This window comes from Papaver somniferum, unplaced genomic scaffold (assembly GCF_003573695.1).
Source record: "Papaver somniferum cultivar HN1 unplaced genomic scaffold, ASM357369v1 unplaced-scaffold_65, whole genome shotgun sequence".
Taxonomy (NCBI): domain Eukaryota; kingdom Viridiplantae; phylum Streptophyta; class Magnoliopsida; order Ranunculales; family Papaveraceae; genus Papaver; species Papaver somniferum.
This window is the reverse complement of record NW_020649304.1, coordinates 619,565-640,295: the sequence shown is the minus strand read 5'-3', so window position 1 is coordinate 640,295 and position 20,731 is coordinate 619,565. Positions and strand designations below refer to the sequence as shown.

At 35.1% G+C, this 20,731-nt stretch overlaps 2 protein-coding genes across 2 annotated transcripts; one reads left to right on the top strand and one right to left on the bottom strand.

The window, feature by feature from the left end:
• The first annotated feature begins 7,889 nt into the window (after positions 1–7,889).
• On the top strand, positions 7,890–11,443 carry LOC113343774 (protein PLASTID REDOX INSENSITIVE 2, chloroplastic-like). The gene is made up of 3 exons (XM_026587904.1): positions 7,890–8,180; positions 8,265–8,363; positions 11,061–11,443. Exons 1-3 carry the CDS (start codon positions 7,932–7,934, stop codon positions 11,253–11,255), a joined length of 543 nt encoding a protein of 180 aa, XP_026443689.1. The 5' UTR covers positions 7,890–7,931; the 3' UTR covers positions 11,256–11,443.
• Positions 11,337–12,609, bottom strand: LOC113343773. Its single transcript, XM_026587903.1, has 3 exons — positions 12,190–12,609; positions 11,917–12,092; positions 11,337–11,709 (listed from the first exon to the last, which is right to left on the bottom strand). The coding sequence occupies exons 1-3, from the start codon at positions 12,506–12,508 to the stop codon at positions 11,602–11,604; spliced, it is 603 nt and encodes a 200-aa protein (XP_026443688.1). The 5' UTR covers positions 12,509–12,609; the 3' UTR covers positions 11,337–11,601.
• Between the last annotated feature and the right edge of the window lie 8,122 nt (positions 12,610–20,731).

Below are 20,731 nucleotides of genomic sequence, written 5' to 3'. Positions count from 1 at the left end.
GCTTGTTTAGAAGGTGGCCTCTTGGCTAGCTTCTATTTGGCCTAGGACCTGTATAGTTTTTTCTTTTTTAATCTATTTTATTGACCGAGTAAAAAAAACACGCTTTTTTTTAAGACGATCGACTCGCCACTAACTTAGACGAGCTTTAAAACAATGATGCTTCATCGACTATTTTGAGCTTCTTAAAAGCGATGCTTTACGTGCATCGAGTACATACGATATCTTATATCGGCTTCACAAACAACTTAGTTGTTTGGCCTAATAGCGTCACGTGCTATTATTTGCGGCAAGTCCCACGACTTGACCCACTTACTCGAGACATCAAACTTGTTACAAACAGGGGGATGCTCACTAGGGTATTGGTCTGGCGGTTTACAACGTGCGGCGTGCAACGCGCCCATTACGAGAAAGTGTTAGGGAAAGACGGGCGGTCAGCAGTAATGAGAGTAGTGGGTGAAAGAGTGACTGATTTTCCCTCATAATGGAAACGTGACGATCACCACCACCTACACCACCCCACTACTCCATTACTCAATCTCCTCCATTTCCTACGAGATCAGAGGTTTGCGCTCAATGAATTGTATAAATAGGCTTTCAGCCTATTTCAATAATAACACGAACAACACAACTGTTATCAACACAGTATCCAGAAAACACCAAGAACTGATAGCTTACATCCTGCAAGCCAGCTCCACATTACAAGTCATAAAACAACCACACCTTCATAGTTCAACATTCTGATCTGAAACACCTTCTTCGCTTACCTCCCTAAGATCAACCCCTTATCCTTCACTTTGTGATCGAATTGAATCTGGAGCGGCCATTTCTTGGTTTAGGCCAGTCTTACAGATTGATCTCTCGAATCAAAAAGTACTCCCGTGCAGTGCATTGTTTAGGGTTTGAATTCGTTTCTCATCAACACACCAAATTTACCAAAAACAACAGAACCAGTTTTTACCCTCAAACAAGTATTCAATCTTCAATCTTCGAGGGTTATTCACTAATGTTTGATACTCAACTACCATGCTCTAACCTAGTCCGGGACTTGACTTTAGCAGACTAGAAATCAAGCTATAGTTTTGTGCAACTAACATTAACTACAATCTTGAGATAACAAAACTTGCGAGTTCGATCGAGCAGCGCTCTAACAGTACCCTCGTTATTTCAATTAGTATCAGAGAAGGAAGACACGAAAATATCTAACAATCTGTGTTTGGTGCGATCCAACCTATAAGACGATGAGTCAAAATAAAGGTAAAGAGAAACCTAAAGACTTGGTTAATGTATCACAAGGTTTGATATACTATGTCAACGGTATACTCGAATAAGAGCCATTCTGTTTTCTATCCCAGTTCAGCACTGGTAGTTCATTCAACACTAGTTAAATATATCTGCAACGACTTTTCAATCTGTTACTATAGAGACGCTTGATAGAATATTTTCACTTAACCAATTAGATACCTTTAACAAGGCCTTTGTTGGTGCATGAGTCGCTGTCGAAGCTTATTGTAATCCCGCTAAAAGATGTAAGAATTCTTGTTGATCCACTGAATAAAGTATGAAAGCATAGCCCATAGATAAATCTTCTATCTTGAAAGATGCATCAATAAATATTTGGGAAAATTAGGCTAAGGCCCAACCCATGGATAACCCATAATATGAGGCCCTTAATTAAAAGAAGTTTATATCTAGGCCCCGAATTATTAAAAGACATTCATACCCTTACATATATTGTCAAGCCCCTAATTAAATAAAATTTAAAACTAAGCCCCTAATTAAATAAAATTTAAAACTAAGCCCAAAATTATTAAAAATACATGTATTATTTTAATATTCATTTACAATAATTTCTTAGCATGTGTAACTAGAAGTTACACACGCATCTTTCTTGTGTAATTGAGAGTTACATATGCATCTATCTAGTGTAATTGAGAGTTACACATGTATATGATTTGTGTATTCAACGTCAACTCCAATTCCAGCGAGACCATTACCACATTTAAGAAATTAGCTTTTATGAAGTTTAAATCTTTGCCTTTCCTTCTTGTCTTCTTCACTCCAAAATGCTTGCATATCTGCAACGAAATAAACATCCATGGATTAGGTTTGATGAACAAAAAGCAAAAAAATAAAATATTATAGAACAATTATAAGGAAAAATTATAGAACGACACATGATAATCTATCTTAGCATGTGTAACTGGGAGTTACACATGCATCCGTCATGCGTAATTGACAGTTACACATGCATATGACTTGGATACCTAGTATGTGGAATTTTTTGGTTGCAAGTTTGTTCATTTTAGCATGTGTAACTAGGAGTTACACATGCATCTGTCTAGTGTAAAGAGGAGTTACACATGCATATATCATGTGTAACTGAGAGTTACACATGCACCTGACTTGTGTAACTAAGAGTTACACATCCATATAAAGCACACATTTTCAACTATAAAAGAGCTAAGAATCATCACTTCTCACCTGGACATTAGCCAACATCCTTATATATCCATCCATAAACTGCAAGAATATCCCAGAGCTTTGATAAATGTTCTTGGTTCTCTTGATAAGCTAGTGTCTTATCAGTGCGCGCAAACCACATCCTGCATAGAAATCAATTGATATAGAAAACGTTACAATTATTCAGAAATTACTTCAATATAAACATTGAAATACCATAGTCGAAACACCCCTAAACAAGCATGTGTAATCAGCTGATACACGTACAAAATACATGCGCAATTCGGAGTTAACACAGGAGACAATTAATGTCAATTGATATGGAAGAGTGGTTTTATGAGTGTCATTTGGTTAGAAACTGCACATCAAAATCAATATTGAGTAATTCTGACAAAAAAAGTTACGTCCATACTTCATAGGCAACAACATAACACTGCAGTTCCAAGACAAAATAAGTCCTAAATTAACAAAGTTGGAATGCTGACAACAAGATTGTCTTTCATTACACCACATAGTGAGAGATAGGTGCACCTTTCCTGAGATAAGTTCTTAGGTGATGAATGTTCTTTTTTCACACCTAGTACAAATAAAAAAACATGGAAATAACTTACAAGTATTTACTCTTAAGAAGTACTCTGTATCATACATAAGAACCTCACCATTAATCAATCGCTAGAGGCAGACTGGAAAATAAATATTGCTGTTAGCACTCCCACCAAAGTGGTAACCCCAATGCTACTGTTGGTAATGGTGTTAGAAGTCCAAAATGCTGCACAATCGGTTAAAATAGTTTCTTATGATCAAACAGTATTCCTCCAAAATGAAAACACTCTTGTCAACAAAAACCCAATCACCAAAATCTATCTACTCTTACGAATGAAAATCAAGGTATTGAGTATCATACAAGAGATACAAAAGAGTACTAACTTTGCATATTAACAACTTAAAAGAAAATTTACGAAGCTCCTTAATACCTCTAAAAGTCCTTTGCCTGTTGATATTTCGACTGTGAGAGCAACTACAAATCCAATCATTGCAAATCGTTCAATCCATACAGCCAAACCATTGTCATCTTTTGCACTTTGTTCACTTTTAATAGTGACTGACTTTGATCTTAATTCAGGCTTCCTTTGACATGAAACCTTCCATACCAATGGAGTAAAAAAAAATTATACCATTCGCTTGTTAATTAACGAGTCAAACTGCTCAAGTATCTGAAACGTGAACTTGAGCAAGAACAGTTAGCAAACAGAAACAGTGAACTTCACTAATTTACGGAACAACGAATTTATTAATTGTCTCCTGTGTTAACTGGAAGTATCACTTTACATTGTAAAAAGAAACACACCCATTACATTCTTATGTTCATCCTCCCCAGGTGGAATCTACAAAATTTGGCACGAAAGTTTACCAGATGACAACTTCAGAAACTCAAGTATAACAAAAAAAAATGAATGTGTATCAACAAGTTACACTAATAATTAGCATGTGTAACCAATAGATACACATCCATATGTATTGTGTAACTAATAGCTACACATCTAATTAGCATATGTAACTAATAGATACACATCCATTTAGCTTGTCAATTTACAACACTCTGCAATTCATATCTTCCTCTCCCTTGACCTAGTAAGTAGAGTTTAGTTCAGATGTAAGAACATATATATACTAATGGATACTTACTGATTTGGAATTTGAAAAAAGACAACAAGAAGAATCAAAGGATAAAACAGTCACCACTAGATGCAATGAGTTATCATGGCCTGCCAATTTCTGCCCATTCAAAATCACCAACCCTGACTTCCAAAATTCAGGCACAGCACCAACTCCTCTTTCCAGACTTTGACCATTAACCAATGGTTACCAGGCACTCGAACTCAACACAAAATCCCATCCACTGTAATCTTTTAAAATAGTCATCCACCTTCTTCTCCATATCCTGGCTCAACTGGTTCTATTCCATGTACATCTAACCATCTCAATTAACTGAACTGATGGCAACAACCCCATACAAAACCAGCCAATGTACGTATCTGCCTAACTCAACTTTGTATATTCTGTCGGTTATGTACAACACCCATTCATTCTGTCTGTCTATCTATAACCATCGCCATCACCAAAGTACAAACTACCAATTCAGCCAACAAACTCGTTAATCCAGTCTTCATTATCTCAAATACACATCCATATGTCTTGTGTAATCTCCAGTTACACATCCATATGTCTTGTGTAATCTCCAGTTACACATCCATATGATTGGGAGATGCAAATGCATCTATCTAGCATAAGTGGAAGTTACACATGCATCTGGATTGTGTAATAAAAAGTTACACATGGATATAACGTTTGACTCGAGGTTATTAAATACAAACTACAAAGATGTGATTGCTAGGAATCATGAAAGCATAAAATTTCAAGCTCATATGATAATTTAGACTTCAACCATGCAAAGAAGTTTTACACATCTAATTAGCTTCCTTGTTTACGGCCATGGCAGCAACATCAGCTACTACTTCAATCCACCATATCGATTCGTCCATTCGTCCCTTGTTTATTTTCACTGCAATGAGAACACGAGAACATCAACAAATTAGACAAACAAGACAACACCTCGATAAAAAACTCAAATACCTTCCTCATTTAATAACCTGAAACAATGATATCATTAAGATGGACTACATTTTCAGTTCCAAAGAGAACAACATACTTTTTTTCTAATTTGATTCACTACATGTCTAATAACCATTGTAAATTTTGCCTAATGTGACTATCTGACTGAGAGGAGGTAAACATTTACTTACTATCCAATGCGCACTCTTGCATTTGCTTCTTTACTTACATGATGTCGCCCTGTATGGATTCAAAGACCATCCCATGCCGATTCTGCGTAGTCTCAATCTGTCCAATCTTGTGTTCCATTTCATCACTAACCTGACTTGTTCTAATCAGACCAAACACCAAAAATCCTGCCAAATGAGCTATAATTCATGTCTCATGCTTAGGTATATGAACAATCAAAGTATGAAATTTTTCTTCTAAGCAAGCTGACTCAAATCCAGAAATGAAAACAAACAAAACATCCTGCCAAATGAGCTAATCAGTAATCCCATTCATATATTCCATGAAAATGGTCAGTAACAGCTTCAGTTCTTCATTGTTTTATTGCTTGAGAACCTCACCAAAACTTCACCTGCAACCTGAGCTTTAACCTTCTTTGTTCAACCACTTTCCCTTACTGGATGTCGTTTCCCAGCATCAAAAGCAAAAACAACTTCCATTTCATATCTACCAAGAACATATGAAATCAAAATTAAAAACGAATGAAATTCAAATTAAATCTACGGGTAATGGAGATGATGAGTCGTTGATATCGAATCTCTAATCAGTTTTTAGATCGCAACTTGAAATTGAGAGTTACAATGATTTTGAAGAAAACAGATCTGAAATTTTGTCCAAGATTCTTCAAAAAAAATTACATTGATACAACCAGAGAGAGTAGATGATTGTAAATCTAAGACCTAATTTCGATTAAGATGAACTAATTGAAAAACTCCTGAAGATTTAGGTAAAGTATTTTTCTCAGATTTGTTTCTGAAATAATTAAACAAAAATCTCTCAATCGAAGCATAATAACAGATAGAAGAGGATGCTTATTTTTACATAGCTTGCTGATGAACTTGTGTTGAATCTGCGGATCAATTAGTTGAAATTTGTTTCTCAGGTCCATTATTTTCTACTGCAACTGAGGCTCCTCCTTCTCCTGATGGTGTATTTATGATCTTTATCGTCGCCATCGATCCTCTCTGCTCAAAATAAATTAATTGTCTCTGCTCAAAATCATTGTAGAAGCCCTAGAAAATGTTTTCTTAAGAACTGGAGAGAGGAAATGAAATAAGAAATGAAAATATCTAACGAGTTTCCTATGGTATAAATAGTAAAGGGTAGTGCCATTATTAAAATTTGTAATTATTAATTATGGGCAAGATCTGAAGAAAATTTAATATTTTGGGCCTAGTTATAGCATATTTCTAAAGTATGGAGTTGACAATGAAGGATCCATTTTGTGGGGCTTCTATATATTGAACCCATATAATAGGGTTTCTAGTATTTTTCACTAAATATTTTTCACTACCGAGTAGATATTGAGGGGAATTTAAATAGTAGGAATTACTGGCTAGTCCAGTTCTAGCAGACCCAGTTAATGGCTAGTCCACCCGTGGAAAAGATTTACTCTCTAGTCCAAAAACATGTTTTTGGACTAGATTATTTACTCTCTAGTCCAAAAACTTCGACTATAAAATGTATTTTATAAATTCCTAAAACACCCTTCCAGGCATAATTAGTATCAACACATGTAAATGTTACTAGTAGTATGTTACTACATACTAGTAGTATTAATACGGTGATATTACATATTAATATGTACTCTACTAGTAGTAACAAAAATATCTTATTGTTACTAGTAAATTATGTAACTACTTTACTATACTAAACTAGTATACTACTATAGTATAGTATACTAGTAAACTAGTAGTAACTAGTACTAGTAGTAAAATATGTAGTATCAATACATAACAATTTTTTTTTATATGTAGTATCAATACATAACATACTACATATCAATATGTAGTATCAATACATAACATACTACATATCAATATATAACATACTACATATCAATATGTAGTATCAATATATAACATACTACATATCAATATATAACATACTACATGTCAATATGTAGTATCAATACATAACATACTACATGTCAATATGTAGTATCAATACATAACATACTACACTACTAGTACATATGTTATTACTACATACTACATATTAATTACTACTAGTATATTACATACTACATATGTTATTACTACATACTACATACTAGTTATATTACATGTCAATATGTAGTATCAATACATAACATACTACATATCAATATGTAGTATCAATACATAACATATTACTACTAGTATACTAGTATACTAGTTACTACTAGTATACTACATACTACATATGTTATTACTACATACTACATACTAGTTACTACTAATTACTACTAGTATACTAGTTACTACTAGTATATAACTAGTATACTACATATTAATATGTAGTAACATATGTATTATTATACGTAATGTTATATACTAGAGTTAGCAGAGTAATTTTACTCTTTTCAAAAAAAAATTGGACTAGAGAGTAAATATTTTTTGGCGCTGAACTAGCCAGTAATCCGGATCGGGTTTTCTCTCATTTAAATAAGTTTCCTTATTGATTTCCCATCCATCGCCCCCAGGTGGATCACCGAGTATCATTGACTGCCCCATCCATCTAGCCCAGGTGGATCACCGAGTCAGGTTTTAGATACCGAGTCAGGTTTTAAACCAAAAAAAGAAAACAGCCATTTTTACACGCTCTTCTTTCTGAGTGAGAGTGGGTGATAAAATTGCAGTCTAAGAAAAATGGCAACTTTTTCTTTTTCTTATGTTTTTCTCGCTTCATCTTCTTCTCCTTCTAAAATCAACAGCAGAAAGAATCTTCCTAATTTGATTCTTAACTTAGGTGTCACACCATCTTCTCATATCTTACCCTCTTCATTCTCATCCTCGCGTTTCTTTCTAAAACCCTTATTTCTAAAACCCATGAAAACGTCTCCTAGAATGGAACAGAAATACACTTACCCTGACCCAATTCCAGAATTTGCAGAATCTGTAAGTTACCCTTTTCTTCTATAATTCATATTATCGTCCCATCCAAAACACCTAGTTACAAATTGGGTTTGTTGATTTTTACAGGAAACCACGAAGTTTAGGTTTGAGATTTTGAACAAGTTGTCAAAAAATAAGGACTCCTTTGAAGGTGACTTAGACAAGGTTGTTGATGTCTGCTCAGAGGTAATAGTACTTAAGTGTTTGTTCTACTGTTTAGAGCATTTTTCTTATGTCAATCACCTTGAACATTTCACAAATGATGTTCTCAAATATTCTATAAACATGCTCAGTTACTGTGTTCTAATGCATACTGATATCTTCTCCCACTTGACAAACCAACTAGCTAGGCGTGGGTTGTCCAAATGGATCTAATATCATTAGAACATTTTCAATCTAATATGTCAAACTACTAATGATGAACCCATTCCCAACAGATGCAATTATTTGCGGCACTCAGGTTTAGACTTGCTAATTTCCAAGTTTCTTGTACTACTAAAATGTTGCAAAACTTAGTTGAGCATGAAGGGGGATTATTCAAGAAGAAAAACATCTGGTGAATTTTCCCTAAGCATTTTGACCTTGAACAGCTCTCAAATATTCAAGTTACTTGTAGAATACAATATGCTCCATTACCCCTCTCCTTAGCTGAATTGCTTTTCTTGGGTCATAGCATTTGAAGTAGTAGGGTTTATATTTCATCCTATCAAGCAGGGATTATGTCACCCATCATGTCAGAAATCAATAAAGGAGAAGTCTATAAGGACCATATCCCTGGCCATTAGATAGGCTCCTTAACCAAGTGGCTCTTCTAGGGTCATAAACTCATAGCATTTCAAGTAGGGATTATATGTCATCCCATCAAGCAGAGGTTTAAAACTGTCAATCTTATCGAGCGCTGTTTATCCTTCCTTATTAATGCTTGTGTTTCTGGTTGTTCAACGGAAGGGGAAAAGCTTACTGGTAAGCTGTAATTACTAATAGAGTGCCATAATAAAATTCTTTTCTAACACAAAGCATATGAGTTACTTGATAACTTGCTCATGCTAGCTTTCAAAGGGTAGGGATAATAGACGTTAAATGGTTTGACTTAGTAGTTGATTTCGTTGCACAGTGCAGTTGATTACTTATATTTACACATTAGCAGTAAAGGCGCTCGTTTCATCACATGTCTGCTAAGCGGTCCCAATTCAAGTCAGCAAGAAAACTCGGAATGGGCAATGTGATGGTTTGACTTAAAAATATAGAGGTTTGAATTTGGCAGTAGGTCTCAATAAATAGATTTTGGAAATAAAAACCCTAACATGGAGAAGTTTGAACTTTGAACTTTGACCTAGGGATTCAGATTTCAGGCATTAAATAGTTGAGAAATCTTCCAAGGTTCAAACATGCTGTAAGTAGTTATATATTCTATTATTAGTTATTCAATATCGCCATATCGGACTCAATTTAGAAGAAAGATAACATATCTGGTGCCAGAATTGGGGATTCATGTAGCACTGTCGGTAGTACCAAAGAGGAAATAGCAGGAAAAGAACCCAAAATAGATTTTCTAGATTCACATCTTCAAATAAACTCTTGGTTTCAGATGCAAAAGATATTAAATATGTATTGGTATAGATAACCTCAGATTACATGGACAAAGATTTGAAGATATTCTAACTTGGTCATTAATGTTTGATGGCTAGCTGTTGTTAGTTGAAAGACCATGTTGCATTGGTCGTTGATAGTTACAATACATAATGTCAGATTGTGATCTCAAATGGTCCCCCAACCTTCGAGAGGGGAATGGTTGTTAGGGATTTCTTTCTTTCCGTTGATATCTTTGATCAGTATTTCATGTTGAGTAAAAATCACCTAAATCGTCAAAGATGCAATATCTCTAATAATAATCTCTAAAATTTTGAGCCTGAGATGAGTTTAGCCTTGGTATTTACTATTTAGGATTATGCATGTGGGACGTACAGCAGCATTCATCATTTTAGATGTAGAATGCACACCCAACATGGCATGTTTACTCCATGTTACGCTTAAGTTGATTAATCCAATAAGATTACATCCGATTTAGTTGCTTGATTATTAAATCCGAAAAATGATGTGGATTTGGTCCCAGATAAAGGAAAACATTAAGATATAAGATCCATGTTGCCCAACGAATATCTATGACTAAGCATGATTTCATTTTTAATAAGTACAAGGCAAGGTATGATGTATTTGCATTCATAATGTATAGGTATGTCCAAGATATGATGCTATGATTCTTATAAAAATTAAAAACCCAAATGGAGTATTTTTGTACCTACATGACTACATGCCTGCATAGTACATTGTGGTTCTGGCAGTTAGATTTGATACTGTACTTATTTTGGTATTTGAGCTGTCCTAAATAATGGAGGATGCTGCATCTGTAAGTTTGCTTAACTTACTTGGTGTTTAAGTCATGCATAACGCATGCTAAATCTGTCCTACTCTTTTTCGTCTCCATTGTCGCGGTTGTGCTTTTATTTCTTTCCCGTTATTTTTGCAAAAGAATCACAAAAAAGTAGGTTTTTTAATCGAAGGCAGATTAAATGAAAGATGAAGCTAGTACGCACTATCGAAAACCACATTTAACACTTCTACGTCTAATACTTAAGTACTCCCGTGGTGTTGGTTTCTTTTTGTGATGCATAAGAGGTTCGTTCATTTGTATAGTGAGAATCAAGTCCATGAAAATTAAACCTTCCCATGGAATCCACCAATCTAATGGAATGCTAGTAGATCTCTGCATGGTACAGGAATGTGTTAACATTATATGCCTTGTCTTAATGTAGAATGTTCTAGTTTCAAAAGGATCAGGTTAGTATACTTCGATGCTAACTAGATTAACTAATCCTGGAACAGATTTTTAGCAACTTCTTGCATAAGGAGTATGGGGGGCCAGGAACGCTATTGATCGAACCTTTCACTGATATGTTGGTCGCCCTTAAGGAAAAGAAACTTGCAGGAGCACCTATGGCTGCACGAGAGGCGTTGTTATGGGCACAAAATTACCTTGATGAAGACTGGGAAACATGGACCAAAAACCTACCAAAATAATCCCTTGTGATGTTTATGTATGTCTTGGGAATTTTGCCAATCTATGAGAAAGAACTCAGAAACACCAGTACTGAAGAATGATGCTGTAAAAATTGAGTCATAAACCTAGTTTCATTAAATGACAGTGGTGAGATTACAAGGATTCTGATGCATTTCTCATTCTGGCTATACAAGCGGTCAATTTACCATGGACTGGTTCAAACAACGATGATTTCCTGACCCATGTATATTTCCCCAGCGAAAAACTCCAACTTGGAAGGATTTGTTGTCTGCTTCAGACATTTCGTTCTCTTCTATGCTGGTTTAGTTATGGTTGTGATTAGAAAAACAAAGATCCGTTTCGGAATCAGCTTCCAGCCTGCTCAGAGATACTTTGTAATGAAGGTCGCCATGTTCTTAACCTTCCTGAAGTTGAATGTGTAAATCTTTGTCTATGTCTTTCTAGTTTAGGTCCCTGAAATGCATATCAAAGATGAATATTAGTTGCAGTTTTAAGCGCAAAACTGGAAGAATGTAATCTTTGATTCCATTTCAAAGAAAAATGAAAATTTTGATTGTGTTCTTCTATATTTAATTTTGTACCAAATATATACTTATTGCAGGCAGATTTAGTCCGAGAAAAGAACGTAATGAACTTCTGAGAATTGTAATGATCCATTACCTGATTGAGCATCATTTCCGGCGGCTCTGCTGTTATTTTCTGTTCTTTCCGATTATCACATCCTAACGAACTTTGTTTTTGACAAACCTGAATAGGTTTATCAGTACTCATCATCAACTCCAAGTCTTTCTTCTTCATTTTGGCGTACTTCTTTGCCCATACACCTTTCATAACCTCTGCGAAGATGAAAAGCAACAACAAACTTAGAATTTCTTGAAAACCAGAGAAATTCTATAGTAATACTCATACTCTTTCCACAGAAAGGAAACTAACCTTCAGAGCTAATAAGTCTATAAGCTTGACCAAGAGCAAGTGTATCATTCGGACGAAGAATCTTAACACGAGTAATTCGAACCCTGCGATTCTCAACTACCATCGTCTGTGACTCTTGTTTCTTCTTTGATTCTTGTTGCTGTTGCTGTTGCTGCTGCTGCTGCTGCGGCACACATAACGTAATTATAAGCGCGACGTAATGACCTGGATTTGTTTTCATGATTTCTCTTGCAAGTATCGGCCAATACCATCTTTCTACTTTACCACCTGGATGTTGTATGACTAGAGTTGCTGTATCCACTGCTTGACAATTCCCCATTCTGTCGAGCTCAGTGGACAAATAGAAGAATGAATGAATGAAATGAAGTGCAGACAGAGGAAGAAGAGAAAAGGTCTGAAATAGGAATGAAGTTATAAAAGCATTGTGAAGGCCAACAAGAGACTAATATAGTAGCGAGAAAATTACTGTCAGTATGTGGAATAGAATAATGTTATTTAGACATCAAACAGGAGCAGCATCAATGATGGAAGGCGTGTCTGGTGGCTCCCTACGTATGTCAAAAGTGAAAAAACGTGAGATTCCGTGAATGATTTTCATGGTGGGTCATAGAGGCACGCACACATTGGTCCCCACTCAAACCTCATCTGATGGCACGGCTTTGCCCCTCCCCTTCTTTTCTTTTTTTTTGAGACACTTCTTATTTAGTCCAGTAAATCCGATCCGTGTTACTGGCTAGTCCAGAGGGATAACACATTTATCAGTTGGTCCAATAAAGTTTAAACCTGCCTAAAATTACTTATCTACCCATAGACACGTTAAAAGTAATTTTCAGTTTCATTTTCGATTCTCTCTCTTGTTTCTTCAGTTACATAACCGCTCCTTCAATTTCTTCTTTACCAATCGCTTCTATCTCTTCTTTCTTCTCAATCAAACTCATCTGAAAAACGATTTCGGAAATCATTAATTACAGAAAAATCATCAGTTCCTGACCTAATCAATTACATAAATCATCAGTTCCTAACCTAATTTTTATTCATTCAATTGAAGAGAAAAAATGGTTAGAACTATCAAGCAGACAATTACAGAAGAAATTGTAGAAGAAACCCAGGTAAAAAGAAGAAGAAAAAATGTTGATGATTCACCAACACAATCCTCCCCTGCTGCTAAATCTCCGACAACAAGGAGTATGAGTAAAGTTGGTACTCCGTCACGAACAAATGTTCCTCAGGTAGAAGGTAAGCAAAAATCAGAAGAAATTAAAGCCTAATTTTGTACTTCATATTGACATGCAATACTTAGAAAACTGTTGTTGAATTTCATATTGACATGCAATACATATCAATATGTAGTGCTGATGAAAAACTGTTGATATGTAGTGATGTTCAACTAATATCCTACATATGCTCAATAGAATCACTACATCTCTGTATGTAGTATTTGTTTTACATGTTTTCAACTGTTGTATATGCAATTTACTCTTACATATTGACATGCAGTGTGTGTTTCTATGCTCAATGGAATCACTAGATATTTGTATGTAGTGTCTGGTATACATGTTTTCATATGTTGTATATGTAATTTGAGACAACATATTGACATGCAATGTGTGATTCATATGTTTTTTGTTCAATAGAAACACAACATCTCTGTGAGTCATATGTTTTACATGTTTTTCATCTGTTGTGTATGTAATTTGACACAACATATTGACGTGCAGTGTGTGATTCATATGTTTTATATCTGTACTACATATCAATATGTTGTCTGCAATTTATAGTTATTGATATGTAATGATAACATCTCAAATTGATATGTGTGCTACATATTATTATCTGCCTGTAATATGTAATGTGTACAAAACTTTTGGTTTACAAAAACAGCAAAAACCAAAGGAAAGAAAGCAGTTGCTGCTCTTGAAGCAAAAAGCAAAAGAAAAACAGCAACGGCAACTACTAAAGCAAAAGGAAAAACAGCGACAACGGCTGCTACTCCTTCACCACCAGCAAAGGGGGACAAAGCACTTGTCCTGAGAGCTGCTACTCCTTCTCCAAAAGGAAAGGGAAAAGCAAAAAGGGGGAAAAAGCGCTCCTGAAAGAAGGTTTGTAATGTTAAAACTGAAGATAATTCTTAATAACAAGGGGGCGCTGCCCCCTCGATCCCCGTAAATTGTGGTTCATATGTAGTTATCAGTATGTAGTTATAAAATTACCAGTATGTTGTGGTATTTGATATGTAGTTGTTTCATGTTCATGGTAGATACAGTAACTACATATTTGATATGGTGTAGGGTAAGAGAAGGGGAAGAAAGCAGTTTCCTTGAGAGCTGCTACTCCTTCACCAAAAACAAAAGGGGGGAAAGCAAATATAGAAGGTATGTAGTACAACTACATATAAGAACAAAGCGTATGAATAATATGTATCCTTAATAACATATGTTTATGAGTATGTAATGATCATTGTTGTGCTTGTTTTTGGTATTAAGTGTTTTTACATTTTTACTGTATCAAAGCAGATACATATGCCATACGTACTATTACAAATCGATATGTAGTTAAAATAATACGTAGTGGTATCTACTATTATATATCAATATTTAGAGGTAAATACTTATACTCTGATAACATATTACATATAAATATGTAGAGGTAGATACTTATATTCTCGTATGTACTGTTAATAATATGTAGTTTCAAGACTTGGTAGATATTACAACTACATATTGATGATGTAACTACATATTTGATATACCATATTGATATGTATTGTAATAGTTTTTGGTTCTTGTTATTGTGTAGGTGCTAATAAGCGTAAGAAAGGAGATGGAAAACCACGAAGTTTATACCGTGGCGGTTTCAGGGGCTTGTGGGGGCTTGCGAAGACTATTAGGACCACTAAGAAGGCTATTGCGAAGTCCACTGAAAACCTTGAGTTGAGTGAGTTGCAGCTGAAGATGATTTCTGAAGCATCATTCGGTAACCTGTTCCTAATGTTCTGGTACACAAGATTTGAGTTGGAACATTGGTTGAAGATTGAAGATGCAATGACGAAAATGTTACGCTGTTACGTTAGGGGTCAAGATCCAAACAAGCTTTCATTTGTCTTTAAAAGGCATGGCCAACCGAATGAGCTAGTATCCATACCAGAAGAAATGGCACTTATTTATGGGATGCCGAGAATTCCAAATAGGGAATATCTTGATTATAGGCTTACACAAGTCAATAAAAAAAGTGGATGGCGTGAAACAGAATTTTTCAAAAGGACTTTTCCTACTGATATGAAAGATGGTGATAAAGTGACTAGGCCAATGATTGTGAAGGCAATCTTGAATATCCTTAAACGAACACCAATTAATCTGAAAAAGAAGAAGTCTGATGAAGAGTCTCTGCAAAGCGTGGGTGATCAATCAAATGAAGATTCTGAAGAAGACGAGGAAGACGAGGAAGATGCCGAAGATCTTGTTAGGCTTATCTACTTGTATATGTGCACTTCATTATTTTTCGCTACAAGTGATGCAAACGCTTTGACTGAAAAATATATTGGTTTCGATCTTGATCTTGAGAAGGCTAAGAATATTTCATGGCCTGACCTCATCCATTCTCATTTAGAGAAAGAGCTGAATGAAAACGTGGAATCCGTAGAACGCACAAATGGTTGTGCTATTTATTTGTTGGTAAGAATCTATTTATTTGTTTATTCTACTTCAAAATGTTTTTGTTTTATGTGTTTTCTACATTTTGATAGTATATCTAATACTGCATATCAATATTTTGCAGCCATGGTTTGCGGAGCATACCCATTTGGTGGCGCCCGAGGATATAGTGACAGAACCTGCAGGAATGTATGTGCCAAGAGTGGCTAGGTGGAATCATACAAAGATATGTGCTGAGTTCCTAAAGGATATTGATCTTTCTGAGTATCAGGTAAACTTGTCGTACATATTTTGTCATAATAAAAATATATATTGATAAGTACACGTAGTTCGACATATTGATATGTAATTATTAGCATATCAATATGCTACTACATATTAGCATATCAATATGTATTAGTTATTAGCATATCAATTTGTGGTGATACATATTGATATGTATTTATTAGCATATCAATATGTAGTTCTCCCTGTGTATCTAATAGAGAAAGAACTACGACATGTTTTTTTTTTGGTAATATCTAATATGTAGTTGCTTTTTTATATTTATTTGATTTGTACCAGTTCCATGTTGATTTAAAAGATGAGATAACACACGAAGAAAGACAAATCCTTAATCGTATATCAAGAAGGATTCAACAGGAAGCAAATGATGATGCTTTTTGTTTAGATGACAATTCCGAATCGGAAGAAGAGAAAGAAGAAGAGGAAGAAGATAAGGAAGAAGAGAAAGAAGAAGAGGACTCAGTATTGGTGGGAGAAGATTGGAAGATTAAATACGATGATTTGAGGAATACAATATCTTCCAAATGGAGTGAATTCAACACAATGCAGTAAGAGGGAGAACCGGTTGACGCTTCAAAGCTTGAGTTCATGTTGCATGATATTTACCGGAAAGCTTTCCCTTTGCAGAGAGAAGCCAGCCAGGAAGATTATGTTAGCTTGGGATGTACACCTACTCCAAGAAACCCCAATGAAGAGTTGAATGTGGACCAAATAGTTGAGAACGAAATGCAAGGTTCTCCGGAAGATCAAACAGATGCTAATGTCAACATTCCTGAAGTTGGTTTGTCAACACCGAAAGATCAAACTCATGTTAATGCCACCTCTGAGGTTGAATTGTCAACAACTTCAGTATTGAAGTTCCATGATGTTGAAGTTCCGCGTTCTGAGGTTAAAAATTGGGCTAAATCTAATTTGGAGCAAAAAGTCAAAGAGATACAAGAGAAAAAGGGCAAAGAAAACACACAGGTAAGTAGCATATTAATATCTATCTGTGACATATCAATATGTAGTGGTATCTACCATTACATATTGATATGTAACAGTACATTCTTGTATACCACTATCTATCTGTTACATATCAATATCTATCTGTTACTTATCAATATGTAGTGGTATCTACCATTACATATTGATATGTAACAGTACATTCTTGTAGTGGAACATATTTATATGTAACAGTACATTCTTGTGGTGGTAGACATAGCAAAAACTCAAGCTAAGTAGGTTTTTGTTGACAGTTTCAATTGATTTTTGCAGGTTGATCAACTTGAAGTTAGGCAGGAAGCAGCAAAGGAGTTGCTTACAACTATGCTAGAAACGAAGTCTTCAGTTGTAGTTAATTCGCAGAAATTTCCAGAGTATAACGCCGGATTGGCGGCGGAAGAGTTTCATTTGCTGGATGTACCTTTGTTTACTATGATGTCGAGTTTGGAACACATTGAAAAGCTGTCTATGCCAGATTTATAGAAATGGCAAACTCTGGCATTGGTGTTTATGTCGAAGAGTTTGCAGACCTCCTTCCAGATAACAACGATGGTCTTTTTGGTATTAACTTACGAGAACAATTTGATAATCTGTTTGGAAGAGATTTGCGGCCTTTACAAATTCCACAAGAAACAACTGAGCAACAAGAACCCATTGAACCGAAAGATGCAGGTGAAGTTACAGGTAAGCAACAAGAATACATACCTACAACCAGTTCAAAAAGTCATTTGGAGGTTGCATCACAAGATCCTTTGGATGTTTCATCACAAGATGTTCTGGATGTTTCACAAGATGTTCTGGATGTCCCCTCGCAAGATGTTTTGGAGGTTCCATCACAGGTGAATGATATGTACTAAAAATCTCATTTTGTGTAGTTAATATTACACTACAAATCACTACATACTGATATGTATATCAGTATGGTAGCACTAGAAATCACTATACCATACAATCATATACCACTACATGCTTTCAAAAATGATTAGGTGATGTAACTATGTTTTATGCAATATAGATATTTACATATTTTTTTATGTTGAAAATGCAGGAACAGTTTAGCCCAGCCAGAAACAAAAAATGGTAAAAGTGAACAAAAAGCGTGCTACAAAGCCCGAAAAGCAGCAGGTAACAACACCCACCAGACCTGTTACTCGTTCCCATCCTGCAAAGAAGGTAGATGATATATATGAGAGTGGAAGTAAGTTCTCACCATCATATAAAGGACCGAAAGCTGCAGCTGCAGAAGCACTACCACTAAACAAAAAGAGAAAGCTTAAATTGCGCAAGTATTTCCGGAAACTGACTAAATCACCATTCTATAATGACATGAACGATGAAAAAAGAGTACTCTTTCCACATACATCAATAATGCAAAAAATCTTAGGTGAGTTCTCAATTGACACTTTTATATTGATATGTACTTAGTTTGTGTATGTACTTTTGATATACATACATATTTGTATAAAAAATACTGAGAAAGACATATCAGTATGTACTGTTACACAAAGAATACTAACCTTTACGTCGTTTATTTTCTAGCTCAATTGCTTGGAGAGTGGGAGAAGGTGGTCTTTGTGTAAGTGGAACTACAGTTGATGACTTGGTGCAGAACGATTTATTAGAACAAGATCTTCTCAACTACGCACAATACAAGCTTAACACCAAATTTCAGAATGAGCAACCGATGCACGAAGTATACAGGAAATACTTGCCTGTGTTGCATCTGGATCCGTCCGCTTGGGTAAGTTGTTATCTTACACTGCATATTTACTACAGCACATATTCAAAAATTAAAAAAGTATGTAGGGGTAGGTACACTACATATCAATATTGCATAAAACAAAATTAGATATAAACTATTTCAAGTACATCCATGTTTTCAGTACAATGTCGAGTTCCCGGATAACCTCAAAGGAGCAGCACATGATTCTGTTTACAAACCAATATTGGCGATGGATGAAAGTATCAAGAAGATTCTTGTACCAATGTGCCACCACAATCTTCATTGGACGCTACTTGAGTATGACTGCGAAAAAATGGTGTTCAACCACTACAATTCTTCTAAGGCTGAATGGGGAGGTATTTGTTATCCACACGCCTGCAAAATGGCAGATTACATGTACGTACCTATCAACGTGTACTTGCTGGAGAAGAACAAAGTAACAATGAAGAATGTAATAGTGAATGAATGTGAAGCACCTCAACAAGGGGGATCGCCAGACTGTCTACTGTTTGTGATGCATTTTATGAAGATGATGTCAAAAAGAAAATATGTGGGAGTGCCTTTGGGAGATGATGAAGAAGTGCAAGCGAAGATTCGTAAAAAAGGGTCCCGTTAGCATGCAAATTGCTGAAAGCATCTCCACCGGAAATCAGTTGGCAGATGACACAAAAATAGTCTTACTTGCTAAAAGTAATCTGACAGTACATATCACTATTTACCTATTTTCTTTTCTTTTATTCTTGGTTTCATTTCATTTCATGAGTTCAAGAATGTTCAAAAACATATATCTAATATGTAGTGATTTTTAATTTGAATTTGGGTTTAACTTTAATGTAGTGATATTTCAATTGTGTTACTTAAACATGATTTTGTGTTGTTGATACGAGGGGGCGCTGCCCCCTCAAAAGATGGTGAATCAGCTGGAAAACCAAAAGATGTTCTAAATAATCTTAGTGGAAGATGGTTAAACCACAAACCAGTACATATTTAATTGTTTTCTTGTTACAAACATCTAGTATGGTTACACTACAACCACTACATATCAGTATGTAGTGGTAGATACTAACACTACAATACTGACATGTAATTTCAGTATGTAAATACTTCACTACTGGTGATAGATACTGACATTTTGATAGACTTAAAAACATATTTCATTATTCGAAAATAACTACAATAACTACATTTTGATAGACTTATAATGTTTCAAAAACCAAAAGATGTTCTAAGAAACAACAAAAACAGTATTTTCAGTACACTTGTAATGTATGTACTGTAAATGAAATACTTATTAACCAAATTCAGTTGGTACTGACAAAATCAAAAAGAAAAACGGTAGAATAGAACAAGGGCTAGAGGAAAGAATTGTGGAAAAGGAATCTGGCAACATCATCGATATAACATTCTGCTGCACGTTCAAGCCTGTGATAAAAGAAAAAGAGAAATCAGAACACTACTTGCTTAAAAGTACATTGTATTGTATCAAACTTACTTAATTAAGACATTAATATGTATCTGACTGAAATACATACCTGACACAAAATCATTCTTCAGAAAGTTCATACTGTCGGATAAGATTGCATGTTGCCTTGTTGTGATGAGTCTTCAAATTACAGTTTGAACACTTGACAGATTTTCTACTAGTCTCAAATGCAGACTTAAAACGTTTCCCCTTTTTCCTGCCTGGTGGAGACCTAATTACTTCTGCTGGGAGAACGATATCATCTACGTGATACTCATCGGGCCTGTGAGAAAAAAACAGTATCATATAAATGGAATGAACCACAACTACATATGAATATGTACACGGTATATTGTTCCTGAAAACAAATATAAAAAAATGTAGTGGTATCTACCATTACATATCAGTATGTAACATCCATATGTAAGTAGGTTTATG